The sequence below is a fragment of the Argentina silus genome (assembly GCF_951799395.1).
Source record: "Argentina silus genome assembly, chromosome: 1".
NCBI lineage: Eukaryota > Metazoa > Chordata > Actinopteri > Argentiniformes > Argentinidae > Argentina > Argentina silus.
The window spans coordinates 24,055,541-24,071,203 of record NC_139655.1 but is presented as its reverse complement, the minus strand read 5'-3'; the positions used below and the strand labels follow the sequence as shown (position 1 = coordinate 24,071,203).

The 15,663-nt window shown below is 41.8% G+C and overlaps 2 protein-coding genes across 8 annotated transcripts in view; one reads left to right on the top strand and one right to left on the bottom strand.

The window, feature by feature from the left end:
• The first annotated feature begins 33 nt into the window (after positions 1-33).
• pdss1 (prenyl (decaprenyl) diphosphate synthase, subunit 1) lies at positions 34-4,903 on the top strand. Its single transcript, XM_083672723.1, has 11 exons — positions 34-196; positions 765-820; positions 911-1,043; positions 1,489-1,619; positions 2,029-2,170; positions 2,301-2,412; positions 2,637-2,746; positions 2,836-2,916; positions 3,047-3,160; positions 3,469-3,549; positions 3,821-4,903. Exons 1-11 carry the CDS (start codon positions 47-49, stop codon positions 3,959-3,961), a joined length of 1,251 nt encoding a protein of 416 aa, XP_083528849.1. The 5' UTR covers positions 34-46; the 3' UTR covers positions 3,962-4,903.
• Positions 4,904-5,044: 141 nt separating this feature from the next.
• abi1a (abl-interactor 1a) overlaps positions 5,045-15,663 on the bottom strand; it is a 41,200-nt gene continuing 30,581 nt past the window's right edge. For 2 of the 7 annotated variants that reach the window (XM_083672668.1, XM_083672662.1), the window contains 6 exons: positions 14,979-15,079; positions 13,923-14,168; positions 11,510-11,776; positions 9,256-9,342; positions 7,392-7,574; positions 5,045-7,208 (listed from right to left, as the gene is read on the bottom strand). In XM_083672668.1, the coding sequence (XP_083528794.1) occupies positions 7,033-7,208; positions 7,392-7,574; positions 9,256-9,342; positions 11,510-11,776; positions 13,923-14,168; positions 14,979-15,079 (1,060 nt within the window). In that variant the 3' untranslated portion in view covers positions 5,045-7,032. The remainder of the gene's footprint in view (positions 7,209-7,391; positions 7,575-9,255; positions 9,343-11,509; positions 11,777-13,922; positions 14,169-14,978; positions 15,080-15,663) is intronic. The other 5 variants (XM_083672664.1, XM_083672665.1, XM_083672663.1 and 2 more) reach the window with 4 other exon arrangements.

Here is a 15,663-nt window from a genome sequence, read left to right as displayed (position 1 = left end):
TTCCTGTAAAATTCTAACCTGTTTTCAGGGATGCGTGTGTGGGAACATGGCGGTACCGTTGAGGCACTGTTGGAGGTGGAGTACTTGCACTAGTATCCGTTTACTCGATACTATATGTGCTTTTAATGCAAGGTCTGCTGGTTTTGCTGCTTCGTCACTCCATGGAACGAGCTCCGTCTCTGGCTTGCGAAACGAGGTAACGTGAGGGTGTGCCAAGGATTCACCGGGACGGCGTGCTGTCAACCCAAGAAGGTCACCCAGTATTTCAGTAGAACTGGGAGCTGTTAGCTGATGTCATTGAATGTATTATAACTTGACTCGCGTGGCTAAATTGGTGTTTAGTCTTGTCCACATTTAAAATAATAATTCATTCAGTCTTTGAAATGCCACTGTAATCATTGCATAACAATGTTAACAAGGTTTAGAGTTCCAGCTATGACAAGTTGGCTATGCATTCTTACTTTAGAGGTCAAGTAAGACTGTTCTTGTCATAACCTGATACTGAGAGCCCTGTACTTAATTTATAAACTTAATTTATCTTATCTCACTAGCTTAATTTAATTAACTCAGAAGGGAGAATAGGACAGCCTAAATTGACAGTGGGAATATTTGGTCAGGTGTTAGGTATGTGGTTCATAAAATGAGAATAGAGCTGAATTAGAAATGAACTTTTAAACCAGAATTACACCCCTGTTAGTGTTCTTCAGTAATCTGTGTAGAAACTGTCATTCATTTGTGAGTGACATGTCATTGATTTCTTTCAGGGGCTGTCCTCAACTAAGCCTGTACACACAACCTCACTCAGTTCAGCTCTGACAAGGTGAGCCTCAGTAACATTTCCCCATGTTATTATATCACAAGAGATTCATGTGATGATGCTTTTCGTAACATTACATTTTTTTCCCTGTAGGCACAAATCAAGGTTGCTTTATCCCACACCAAAGCTTTCCTATTGCAAAAGGATACACAGCGATGCTAAGCTAAAGGACCCCTTCACACTAGCCCAGAAAGACTTGAAACATCTGTATGATGATATCAGAAAGGTAAATGTTTGACATTGGTTTCCAACTTTGAGCCATCTACTGTACAATGGCATGCACTTCTTAAGCGCATACAATACGCTATGGAAGTCCATACGGCATACGTCATAATGTAACCAGAACTGGAGATGCTTATAATTCTATGGACTTTAATAGCGTATAGGTGTTATCTCAGACTGTCATTGATTCCACTTTCCTATAATGATTACTACACTACTTATGAAACTAAAGTAACTGAAGTTTCCTTCCTATTCTCTATCACTGTGACTACCAATGTCACTTGTTCTTATTGAAGGTTTTACTCATGATGACTGTTGTATTGTTGATTCACTTACTTAGACAAATGTACGTATTATAAGTCACTTTTGATAAAAGAGTCTGCTAAATGACTTAAAATGAAAACGAAAAGCTCCAACAAATACCTTTTTTCTGTCTCTTTGCGACACAGGAGCTTTTCGTGTCCAAAACAGAGCTGAGGTCTTTATGTGACTACTACTTTGACGGGAACGGCAAAGCCTTCCGACCTATGATAGTGGTTCTAATGGCTAGGGCCTTAAACACCCACAGCAACAGAGACGGGTAAGACATCAGCCTGGGTCTACAGCAGTCTATGTAGTTGTCTATTACTTGATAGTCTGTATCAGTAGTGCACAAGGAGGCAGAGCTAAAGCAAAGAAACATATCTATATATGTATACAGCTAACCATAAGTGACTGGGGAGAATACACAGATTGTAAAAGGAATATATAAGGGAACACACCCTTTGTTCGTTGTAATTACCTTATTGCAGGAGATTGGAAATAGAGTTACAAGTAGGGAACATAATCCTGTACATAATATACTGTAAAACAATAAACGTTTCATAAAGTGATTGAGCTGTCTTTATCAGGGACTGTAGAATTACCATGGCTGTTATTCAAGTTAGTAGACTTCACCTGCTACAGAATTGATAAGGGAAATAAGACTATGTCTCTTTCTTTCTGTGTAGAGATCTTATCCCAGGTCAGCGATCCATTGCTATGATCTCAGAGATGATCCACACTGCCAGCCTGGTCCACGATGATGTCATTGATGGCTCGGACAAGCGTAGGGGGAAGACCACCATCAATGAAGTGTGGGGCGAGAGAAAGGTACACTGAGTCCTCAGAGCCGGGACTTCCTGCTAGTTATGTTGTCTACTTCAGTGAAAACAAGTGACAAGCATTTGTTGACTATGACTACATGTATTGAGTAACTTTGTGTTCTGTCCTCTCTTCCCAGGCTATTCTAGCAGGAGACTTCATTCTCTCAGCAGCTTCCATGGCTCTGGCCCGTATAGGCAACAACACAGTGGTGTCAGTGCTGTCTCAGGTCATAGAGGACCTGGTGAGAGGTAATGATGCTTTGTCACCCTACAGTACAGTACATGTTGTACTCTATTAACTCACTTTTTGAGTTAATGGCTTGAATTACTCACCCCTCTACTTCCATAGATGTTGTAACCGTGTATGTAGCAAGAGGAAATGAGTATTCAATGCTCAAGTGTAGAACACATCGTAACACAAACAAATTAGGTGTTAATTGCTGTACATATATCGATCTTGAATAATGTTCCAGGTGAATTCATGCAGCTGGGCTCGAAGGAGAATGAGAACGAGAGATTCAAACACTACCTCGAGAAAACCTTCAAGAAGACTGCAAGTCTTATCGCGAACAGTTGTAAAGCAGTATGTACGTTCTATCTCAACACAAATAATGCAGCCTTGTGGCTGAACTGAAAAGGTTTGTGTTGACTGGCTGTGCTTTTCCATTCAAGGTATCCATTCTGGTGAACTCGGATCCTGAGGTACACGAAATAGCTTTTCAGTATGGGAAGAATGTTGGTATTGCATTTCAGGTAATTTGAGATATGTGGCTTTTGTTAACGTCAAATGTGTTTCTTTATCATTTTAATAAAAGTATTATTACATTTGTAACTATGTGTATGTCATTTAGGTTTATTTTCTCTGTGTGTCTTCTTTCTGTAGTTGGTGGATGATGTGCTGGACTTTACATCCTGTGCCAAACAGTTAGGGAAACCCTCAGCTGCAGACCTAAAGCTGGGCTTGGCTACTGGACCAGTCCTGTTCGCTTGTCAACAGGTGCGTGCGTGCATGCAAAACACATTAAAAAAAGTTTGTTGTAATGGCAACAAATGCAAAATAAATACTTCATTTTTTAAAATGCCAAATTGGTCTGAAATAATCAAAGACGGTATATTTTAGAACAGAAATTTGATACGGTACGGTATGTACAGCCGACCTTTAGCCTCATGGGTACTCTGGCCACTGTCCAGCATTCCTATTTCTAGATATGTCGGGATCTCGGTGTCGGTGTCTGTCAATATACAGTAGCTAACATCACGCCTAATTGCTTAATCTGTGACAGTACATTTCTGTTTTAATTTTAGTTTCCTGAGCTGCATGCTATGATCATGAGGCGGTTCAGTATCACTGGAGACGTGGATCGCGCCTGGCAGTATGTGCTTCAGGTAAGCCCAAGGATGCCTAATACAAAATGGAATATGGACAGATCCATGGCCACATTTGCTTTTTGTGAGGGTTGTTTATGAAGTAGTTATACACTAAGAATAAAACACACAACTGACTAAAATATCAGTGCATAGCATTATGCATGCAATAATTGCAGTGCCACTATTTTTAGTGAGGACCCCATCTATCTATTGCCTTACCAGTCTTGTGCACTGCATTATTTACTCATTACTAACAAGACTCATCCTGATGTTGTTTCTCCTCCCTCAGAGCAACGGCGTGGAACAGACCAACTACCTGGCCCAGCGCTACTGCCAGGAGGCCATCAGGCAGATCAGCATGCTGAGACCCTCCCCAGAACGCGATGCCCTCATCAGGCTCACCGAGATGGTGCTCAACCGTGACAAGTGAACCTTCCCCACCCCCCAAGGCTTCACTTCAGGCAGCTACCTGTGGAAAGTCCCTCCACGAAGGGAAGATGCCGGTCAGGATGAGGAGGGGGAAGGTGGTGGTGGGTGGTTTTGTTACATCAGTGGTTCTGGGAGTTTTGGTTCTGAAGCACCCCTGTTGATGCAGGTTTTCAACCTGATGCAGGTTCGATTTTGCTCAGTTTATCTGATGTGTTTGTCAGTACTCTTTTAATAGATGCAATCTTTTAATAGATAAGGGTCCTTCAGGAATGACTTTGAGATCCACTGCCTCATGTTACCCATGGCTCCTTCCTCACCTCTCCTAAACACTAAGGGGTTCACTGAACAAAGAATTAAATTATATTATATTCACCTGTGGTTTTCAATGGCAGTCCTGGAGGACCCCTGCTTGAGCTGGTCAGTGAACCAAATCCCACTCAACTGTGTTAAATCATCTTAATTAAATTAATTGTACACAAGTCACATCAGTGAGGTTTGGACATAAGACATTTGTTTATTCAGAGGGGCTCTCAAGGATCACCGTTGAAAACCGCTGATTTACACAATTTTCACTGTATACAGTACTGTAAATTCAGCCACATACCCTGTCTCGAATTGGCAAACTGTTCAACCATCGATTGTAGTTCATGTTACACTCTGGGTAGGGGGGGGGGGCACTGCAGGATCATTTTAATTCCAGACAAGATGGAAGATGGATAACCATTGTTGTTGGGGTGTGAGTGGATCTGTGTTAAGATGTTGCTTGAAGATCCGTCCACACCGCAAAGGCCAAATGTCATTTGTTTGTCATGTTGACTTCTACTAATTGGAGAATGTTGTTATATGAAGGTACTTCTGTAAACAAAGTGCTCTATAACAACCAAGGCCTTAACATCTGCAATGACTGTACTCAAATTAAAGAGAAGATATTTTTTTAAGTGAAGCCTCTACTGTTCTTTTTCATTTCCAATCACCACACCACTGTTGTACGTAGCAGAATGGTTTATTATAAAAGACTGTACATTAATTTTTCAATTATCATATTATATATACAAATTAAGGGCAGACAGACAAGCGTAAATATTTCTACCCATAAAATTGAGCTGGAACAATTGTATATGTTTGATAGAACAGACAAAAGTATCAAGGCCTTAGCTGCGATATCCTGAATTGGTATACAGTGAGGAGTGCATTTAATTCCATGTTGTTGCAAGTCCAGACACAATCCTAGAAGAGGAAACTTGTCTCTTGTGTAAGGAGACTGCTGCGATGTTGTGGAGCCCCCACTTCCCCTAAGGAGAAAGGTGAAGTTGCCCCTAGCTGCAGGTCTTGGGTCAGGTTATGGTTGAGATTTGGGGAGAGTAATCTGATCTAAGATCTGTGCCTAAAAGGGGCAACTTCACCACCAGAGACCATGACGTTGAAAACACTAATTAATCAATAAAACAGATAGTCAAATGTCATTCAAGAGATAAGTGTATACTAAAACTATACATGAGTATGGACAAAGTGGTAGGGGTCATTTTGGGACAATGAAAGAAAAACAACTTGGCGTCAAGATGATTTTCAGACCTGAGTTATGAAACCAAACCATTACAGGTTAAAAAAATGATTAAAGTTGTAAAACAATGTGATCTATTTAACAGTTCTGTTCATTGCTGCTCTAGGTGAAGACTGAGGAGGTATAGGAGTTGTCATATTGGTCTCCATTATCACTAAATTGTAAAATGGCAGTGTTTTTATGCACATCATGACAAAAGAGTTTTCAAATTGAGCCCAGTAACACAGCATGAATTCCAATCCATCATAACCCATTATTGGTAGTTAACATTAGATACCTATAATCCTACAGAACTATCTACAGTTATTTAATTTTGTTCAGATTAGTTACTTACGGTGACATATTCCTAAAACTGAATATTGAACTCAAATGAAAAAGGGACTGCATCCAAATCAAGCCTTTTGGGCTGTGAATCACAAAATCACTGCTTTGCTATACATAACAGGATGTACGAATTGATCATGTACATTTAATATCATCAAATGTTTAAATACAAATTAGAGCATTTAGAAAATAACACCATGAACATGCCTTTTGACTCAAGACAATTAAATGATTCAAAAAATGTAGTAAGATAACCTAAATTGAGTGTAAATATGACAACATAAATGGAAGTAAAATGGCATTAAACATAGAGGTTACAATACATGTTATCGTTTAGAATTTTGAATGCATGCTTTATGCCAAGACTTAGTTTCAGGAATGACTGGTTGCCTGAAATAAACATACAAAACAAAAAAGTTCCTTGATTCATACTGACAATCTATTGAAGTTTGCATTCAACATCCAAAATGGATCAGCCTTGATCTGGTGAAAAATAAATGGCACCATTTTTGTTGAAATCTTGATAGAACGTCTATTGGACCGTTTCTTGTGTGGTGCGTAGACTGCTAGAGATATTGTGATTGACATTCACTGAATTTACACTACACACACCCAACTGCCTGCATCTCACATTATATACAATTAACAGTAGTAACACTTTCACTGAAGGTGTATACACAAGATAGTCATAATGCCTACAAAATGCATTGTATGACATCTGAAAAACATTTGTTCCATGTAGCATAACACTCTTAATATATATTCACGAGGAAATTAAGATAAAATGTATGACAAATGTAGATTGACAGCGAAAAAACATTAATGAATAGTTTGTCAGATGTTATGTTGTGCATATGTAGACATGACGAACACAGAATGTATAACCTTCAGCAGGTATTACCCTGGTCTTTGGAATCACCCTTAGACCACAACCCATGTGAGCATGTCATCAGCCTAATCACATTAGCAAGTTTATTCTCTGTACTTTATAATGTCCCCCCAACCCACCCGTAACAACACCAAAATAAAGTAAATAGATATTCTGTTTTATTTATTTGCAATCAGTAAGGGAACAAACATTCTGTCATATTCATAAAAAGCTTTGTAGGGTCAGATTTATTGTTTTGTTGGTCTCTGCAGATATGATATAAATACACTGTAATAGTTGTAATAGTAGTAGGATCCCTTCAGTCGCCATAGTGCATGATTGACTCCACGTAGTTGCCTGGGAACAGGCCCGTAACTCCGTTGCAGACGCCTTCATACCACCCATCATCGTTCTTCTTGATGATGTAGATGATGCAACCCTCCATGAAGGACAACTCATCGTCCTTATCCTGGGAGTAGTCGTAGATGGCCACCACTGAGGAGGGATGGGGAAGAGGAGGGAGAGCGATAAGTAAATACAGAGATAACCAAGTTCATCAAGCGGCTTTTGTATCAAGCCACCATGGATAAGAAGGGATTGCCTGTTTTTAAACTATTTATAAACGTGTAGGGTAGAGTAGGGACGTGTTACATGAAGTACAATGGTCTTGAGGCACACCTTTCTCCATGTAGATTTTGGGTGCCCACTGGGGATCTCCATCGGCATAAGGGTCACTGTAGTGCACCACAGCTGCCTCCTCCTCCTCATAGTCCACTGGTGGTGGTGGAGGGGGAGGAGACTCATCAAACATTGGGATGTCATCTGGGGGTGGAGGGGGAGGCAGAGTAGGGGTGTCCGCAACTGCCAAACGAGTAGAGGGGGAGAGAGGGAGATTAGAAACAATAGCTTCAATTCACATAGTCAGGGAAAACTCCAGGCCCAATCAACATCTGGGTTGCACATGCAACCAAGCCCAATAGTTTACAATTGTGAAAACCATGCAATTGTGTCAGAGAAACATGCAGTAGTGTGTGTATGTCAGGCATTAGGGTGATTAGTCAGTAGAGGATCAAAGGCATGACAGTGAGTTTGCATGCTGGTTTTGGTCTCTAGGTTAAAGTTCCTCGACATCACTTATTCAGTGGATTGCTGTGGATGTGCTATATGCTTTAGGTTATCTTTACAACTAGGTATCATGACAATGCTGTACTCATGCACAGTATAGCCTGTGTAGCCTTTGTTCTTCCATTCTATTTCCATTATATTCCCAAAAGATGGACATGTTCCTTGTCATGTTGTATAACTTCCATGAATCATTTACTTGAGTTTGCATGATAATGGAAGATGGGAATGGGTTCATTGTGACTGTGATTAACTGCTGGTTCATTTAATCAAGTTATGTGTAATGTAGAAACGACTGACAAACCTTTAAATTAATTCTTACAGAGAGATTAATTGTCTTTCATAGGGGTTACTACAGTACATACATTCCTACCTATTTCGACAACTGAGGATGACACATTTGTATTCTATGTATCCTCAGTAAATAATGTTGCACATACACAAATCCTTTGATTTAGCCTGAGTCTTGCAACTACTGTAGTGCCAGTAGAGGGCAGTGGCATGCCCCATGTGTCTTCCAATCCTGTGACAACCATCACCATTTTATGACACCTTGTGATCAACCTCAAATATAATGTATATTGATATACAAAGACAGTATTTATGGTGGTTTTGTAACTTAGGCCTAGCATGCTTTACCTTATAAGAATGCATATAAAATTACCTATCAAGTCATGAACAAATTAGTCATGTCCAAAGCCATACAGTAGGCCTAGATGGCAGCCTGAATAATAATTCATAACCTCTGAACCATCCAGATGTGACATTACTATCCCTGTGGAGTCTTACCTGAATATTATCAAACATGACACCATTCATACATATAAAAAATAATGAGAGCTGAGGTATTCTCAGGGCTATCTTAATGAGTATGATATGCCATATTGCCATGACCAACCAGGGTGCAATTATAATAGTTGTCAAATTCTTTTGACTGGAAATGAAAGCCATCTTGCTATTGAGAAATGGCAATAAACATGGTGCCCTTTCAATTCTGCTAGTAACTCAAGACATTAATCTGTCTTAGAATAGCAGGGTAAGCTTCTTGAAGCATGCATACTTTTATGTTATATTACACAGACGTGACTTTCTGGAAATACAATTGCTGCTGCCAACTCCCTTCTTGAACATTCTCCTGAATAATCTTGGAATGGAGCCAGTCTTGCGCAATATTTATTCTCAGTTCCCGCACTCTTGAGAAGTAGTGGAAGGCAATGGCAATAAGCATGTGTCAGAGCATTACTTAGTAATACAGAGAACGGATGAGGAGTGGCATCATAGGCTAGGTTTACGGCACAAGATAGACAGGTAGACAGACAGATTGGTGAGCAGGCTCAGTGCATGCTAGGTGTCTTGTGATTGGGGTGAGCTACTCAGATTAGAGCCGAGGAAAGGGAGTGTGTTTGGCCTCTGGACTTACTGTTCTCCTGCACCCTGGCCACAAAGCCTGTGAGAGGTATCTGTGGAGTTAGCTGGGGCATGGGTGGAGGAGGCGGAGCGATAGATACTGGAAGACACACACACACACAACACACACACACACACACACACACACACACACACACACACACACACACACACACACACACACACACACACACACACACACACACACACACACACACACACACACACAGAAAGAAAGAAAGAGAGAAAGCAAATACAGATGCCAGAGAGAAGGGAGGATAGAGGGAAAAAGACAAACAGAAGCAAATATCAGTCACCAAAACAGATAGATGAAAAACGATAGTGAAACACCTCAAGTCCCCAATTAAAATCAACACAATACCAACAAGGACAATTAAGAAACACACACACCAGATGAAGAGGTTAGTTGTGAGTTTGTGTAACTCTACAAGGCAGGAGAAATATGAAGTGTGATATTTACTAGAGCAAAGAAACAGAGACTGTGCTTGTGCTGTGAAGTCCAGTGAGATCAGAGACTGATGAGTCAAAGTATCTCATCGTATTTGGTGGACGAAGGGCTTGAAATGTCAAATAGGGATTATCTTTGATTGTTGTCACATACTTCCTGCTCCAGATCCACATCCAAGACTAGTGTAGTGTCTGCATACAGACATAGGGAGGCACTGTACGCAACCTACAATTCACCTACAATGATCCTCTCCCTGCCTGCTGTCCCAGTAGAGGTGAGTTATGTGGGAGTGTAACTGTTTTAAAATACACCTTTAACTTCAGAGAGGTCAGGGACATGTCAACTGTCATTGGTGACTACCTTCAGAACCTTAGAGCAGAACCTCAAGTCAGAGCCACACTGTCACCTTCGTAAAGCAATCATGTTACTCAATCTAACGGCCACTCAAAATGACAAGCTTCTACATAATTGTTATCTGCATAATGGATATCAAATGTACTGTACCATAAAGCTAGGGATACACATAATGATAAGAAGATAGGGGCTTTATGTAACACTTGGGCTTTGAATGATATTCTGGTTCATTAGGGAAGCTTCCTCTCTCAGTATACTGCCTCAGTCTTCTTAACATCCAGACATCTGCACACTTACTCTGATGCCTATTCACAGATGACATTACAATTTTCCACCAGACTTTTACATTGTAAGTGAATGAGAAAGGGGAGGCAAGTCCCCACTCAAAACAGCACAGGTGGCTGTCTGACTTGATTTGCTTTACTTTCATGTAAAATGTTCAGGACTTAATGATGTTGGTGGGGTTCAGAAGTCCTTATAGAGGCAGATACAGGCTACAGTATGTGTGTGTGTGCTCCCTCTAGGGTTAGTGTTGAAAGAGACAGGACAGAACTAAAAATAAACACTGCGCTTGAAGTCAGTAGACACCTTGAGCTAGGGGGGTCACCTTGTGAAAGCTAGCTCAAACATTTTAGGTAACAGTTGGGAGAATGTTGTGAAATTACTATGGGTCAAGCTGTGTTTCCTTGACTGACATATCAAACATATAAGATATCATGTCAGTGATCTGCAGTGATCTATTTATTGACTGTGGTATTCATGACAGTGAACCGCTTTGGACAAATGCACTGAGGAACAGGAGCTGTCATAAAGTGACATGAGGTCTGGTATGCTGTCATGTCGACAGCAGCTCATGTCAGGTGTATGAGATGAAGTTAAGGTATAGTATCTAGATGCTGTTCCGATAGTGCTTCAACTGAGGCCAAATGGCCATGACTCTGCATTGCTTTCATTGATCGTCTGCCTTGTATCTACTGGGTAATCAGAGGATGAGACATTCTCAAGTCAATGCAAAAGACGTCCTATAGAGGGTTGAAAAGCCTTAACACGCACTTTCAGAATGGTGGGAAGTCGATAAAAAAAAAAACCTTGACCTTCGGGAGGCTAGGACTGGCTTTTGAATATAAAACATGTTTAGCCTGCATTTGTATGTGATTGACACTGGGAAAAAATACATTTATTTACAGAACCATTTACATTCCTGGAGAGTAGCTACATTTCTGTGACTGAAGAACAGGGGGGTCACATACTAAACTGGTGAGGTTAGCTTATGCGGCACCCAGTGAACGCTATAGAAGTCTGAGGTACTGTAGAACACCCTGCTCTTAAAGGCTAATACAGCTCCTCCATAATATAACTTTATATGGGTAGTGTAAAGTAAAAAAGATTAAAGTTGACAGTTGGTGCTGGGGTTGGTAGGGGGACAGACATGCTGGTGTCTTACTTGAGTTCTGGGTGTAGGCAGGAGTACCCCCATTAATGTGAGGTTGCTGCTGCTGTTGTTGCTGTTGTTGTTGTAGCTGTAGCTGTTGTAGTTGTTGTTGCTGCTGCAAGGAGAACTGGGAAGAGACAGACGGGGCCCGGCGGTAGGTGCCCGTGGCCGAAACCATGGAAACAGAGGAATTGTTGGAGCTGTGCCGCGAGATCTGCCGCGAGATGGTTCCGAACTGGGACATAGGGATGGGACCCAGACCAGGCCCGGGAGCCACCGCTAGAAACACCAAAGAGGGAAGAGGGGAACAATAGAGGAAAGGAGGAGGAGAGAGAGAGAGGGATACAGCAAAAGAGAGGGAAGGGATGTGAGAGAGAGAGAAAGAGAAGAAACAAAGAGGGAGAGAAAATGAGAGAACCCAGAATGAGAATCAGCAATAGCCATAACAGAGTGGATACGATTTCCAAACATTGGTTAGAACCCCAGAACAAATGAACAGATAGCATCACCAACAATCACAGAGCCTCAGTGGAGGGGAGGAGCAGGAACACACCAAAGCCAATGCATATGCCTTAAAGCACTTCCAAGTGATAATCAACAGGAGAGGAGCCATGAGGATTGCTCCCCTGATTGTGTGTTGTACTAGAGCAGATAAGTTCATAGTCATATTTCATTAGAAATTGAAGAAAAACATTAGTGGAACGGAGGTAGGAAGATAGTTGAGATGGGATTGGTCCTTGGACTGCTTTTAGGGCTTTCTGGTACTACATTAACTTATGCCTATAACTAAATCTCTTGACTCCTGTGTTAAATTACCTTACAGTATGGTTTGGGGTTTGCTTAGATTACTAGATAGACAGCAATGTAGATACAGTTACTGAGCTTTCAGAACACACACACTCTGTCTCTTTTCACACAGACATGTAAAATCAGGTGTTGGGAGTTTGAGGAAGTGTTGAAACAGAGCAGCATCATCACTCCAGTGTAGATTTCATTCACACTAGAGCTACAACCAATCCCTTTAGTTTCTAGAACCATGACATTTGTCACACCTCAGCATTTCCACAACAAGAAATATCACTGCTGTTCGACCATATTTCAGGATTGTGTCGTCAACTATTTGAGTGAGTGTGCAGTTAATACAAAAGTGTGTGTGTGTGTGTGTGTGTGTGTGTGTGTGTGTGTGTGTATTATTCCAGTGCAGAATGTATTTTTCTCCACTTAAGCATTTCCTGTTTACTGCATGAGAACAGAAGCTCTCTTGAGATGCTCAGCTCAGAGATGTTGATGGGTTTAACCAAAGGCGCTACAATCTCAGAGGAACTCAGGCTCAGCCTTTACCCCAGCACTGAAGTTTTTCATCTTTTTGGATTGATGATAGGAGGGGGAAAAAACATTATTTCCTTCAGTTTGAGGTTCTTATTTGTAAGTGATCTACAATGAAAGCACAGACTAACAGCAGGGGTACTGTCAGTTGTCATGATGTTGGTTGTCACACAATGTTAGACACTTGACAGGCACATCAGGTGCACTCAAACATTTCACAAATGTCACAAATTAAAACATTAAAACAACTCATTAAGCGAAACATTTGTGCATCAAAGCTATGACAGCAAATCAAACCCTTGACACAACAATATAGAGCCATGATTTGCCACACACAACACACACACGTACACAATCCCCAGTATGATTTCTGTAGATAGGCATAAGGCGATTTTTAGGCGAGTTTAATCAACCATAGACATATTCCAAAATAATATTTCACATTCACACAAAGCAGATAATAGCCTAATCTTAGCTAGTACCAGAACAGAAGAAGTCTCTAACCCATATTAAATCATACAGTGAATTAATATTTAATATAAGATAATACACTTGAAATTAGAACGGAATAAAGGAAGATTGGTTCCTTTTGTTTTAGTCTGAAGTACATTTGCAATGTAAATCTCTCTCCCAGAGTGGTCATTTAGAAATCAGTAAAATCAACCGAGAGTTAATAGGGCTGGTAATTCATTAAATATAGCTTGGGGCTGAAATTCAACATTTTAATGAATCATGTATTTCTATGCATTGTAATGTGCATACTTGCTGGGCCTGAGGTTTAAAACAGCAAATTATATTAGAGACTTTTTCGAGGCACTAAATGATCGATTGAGAAACAGTACCAAAGCACCAGCACCACAAGTAATGATCCCAAGCACCTGAGTGACCCACGATTAGAACCCATGATTGGAACACCAGGCCAGAGGAGGTACACAAGACACTCGCACGCACACACACACACACACACACACACACACTCCATGTACCCCCACAGTGAGGAGCAAGCCAGATCTGAGGTTGCTGATTGTCCACGAGAGCCCACGTGCAGAGATAGAGATGGCGGGCGGTGGAGGTTCTTGGTGGTTGGGGGGGGTCTCACCTATTGCTGGGGCTGCCACATGTGGGCTTTGCCCTGGTAGAGGAGGTGGAGAAGGAGGAGCCCCTGCCATAGGGGGTGGGGGAGGAGCAGGAGGGGCCCCCATCATTGGGGGAGGGGGAGGAGGAGCAGGAGGAGCCCCCATCATTGGGGGAGGGGGAGGAGGAGCAGGAGGGGCCCCAAACATAGGGGGAGGGGGAGGAGGAGCAGGAGGAGCCCCTGCCATTGGGGGTGGGGGAGGATGCGCCCCTGGAGGACCGGACATTGGCGGGAGTTAGTAACTGTTTGGGGTTGATGGTTAAACACTGGTTGACATACAGACTTTACATACTAAACAACAAACCTTTGAAAATAACAAAAAGTGCATTTGAATTTGTTATGGTACAGAACATCAAAGTGATACCAGAGGTAGACATACACATTGTTGTACAAAACAGTCAACCGGAAACACATAGATTATCATACAAACCCCATAACTGTCACACACAACTAAGTCAAAACATAAAAGGCACACATGCGTGCACACACTCTGTAGGTATACATTAATGGTTTAGCGGTACCATGATGACCAGGCTTCCAGACAGCACTGTAGTTCACTGCTCCTGCATCTTGTCAATATAGAGCTAATTCTATACCATATAAATAAACTATATGCAGCCTCTTGTGTATGCTTTTTACCATCCTTACCATTGAGCAGCTCTCATGCAGGATGGCCTACTTACTGAGAGGAAAACCAAGTGGGTGAGAGAATCCGCTGTGGACCTGTGTAATCCCTGTCTGGTCAACATAAAGCATTGTTCTGACCCTCCTCACAACAGCTCCATTTTGCACTTGGTTTAGTTGGGCCTATTTGGTCCAAAGACTAATTCGCAATTGTGTTCTTCCTCGCGTGCGTTTGTGTGTGTGTGTACGTACACGTACGTGTGTGTGTGTGTGTGTGTGTGTGTGTGTGTGTGTGTGTGTGGAGGTGGGGGGGAGGGGGGTTACAATAGTGCAAGTTCTGTTCTTCACACATGGGGGAACATTGGATTGACATATGACCAACTGCATCAAGCTCACCTGGTCCAGAGTTGGGAATGGAGGGCGTAGGCACAGCGATGGGAATGCCAATACTACTGCTCCCGCTGTTCTCCCTGCTGCCACTACCCCCACTGCTACCACTTTAGAGACAGAGAGAAAAAAGGGGGAGGGGGAGAGAGAGAGAGAGAGAGAGAGAGAGAGAGAGAGAGATTTAGGACAATTTCATTTTTATTCAGGGCAACCTGCAGCAGAGGCTATACCATTGGTATCACTTTCTCATCTGTGCACACAGCCACGTCACGTGTGCCCATGTCCCATTTAGAATTCTATAGCGCAACCTTCAGTCGCGATTCAGTTCCCCTCACACTCTATAAAAGACACATTAGCTCTGATGAAAGACATTTCACACAGTGCACTGTGTACACCATACACACCGCTACATTCATAAGCAATCTGGGGCAAATTCACATCATTAATCAAGCTTTCCACATTCAAATACACAATACATTTTGCAGACATTCTTATGAACAAACTACAACAAGACACGGCATACAACACGACTCGATGCCAGCCTCAAAGCATTAATAACATACAGCAGAGCATGTTTCAGTCAACGTGTGTGTGTTCGGTGCATCATAGAAATGTGATATGTATGTCAAATCCAGCCTAAGCCCTGCCTCGCCCTAGGGTTGACCCTGCGGCTCTCAGATCAATGGCCTGGGCA

Excerpts from the sequence above, each read along its gene's own strand:
- pdss1 (XM_083672723.1), top strand. The coding sequence starts at position 47 with ATGGCGGTACCGTTGAGGCACTGTTGGAGGTGGAGTACTTGCACTAGT. Across the intron at positions 2,413-2,636 it reads CATAGAGGACCTGGTGAGAG|GTGAATTCATGCAGCTGGGC; the intron begins GTAATGATGCTT and ends ATAATGTTCCAG. Across the intron at positions 2,917-3,046 it reads ATGTTGGTATTGCATTTCAG|TTGGTGGATGATGTGCTGGA; the intron begins GTAATTTGAGAT and ends TTCTTTCTGTAG.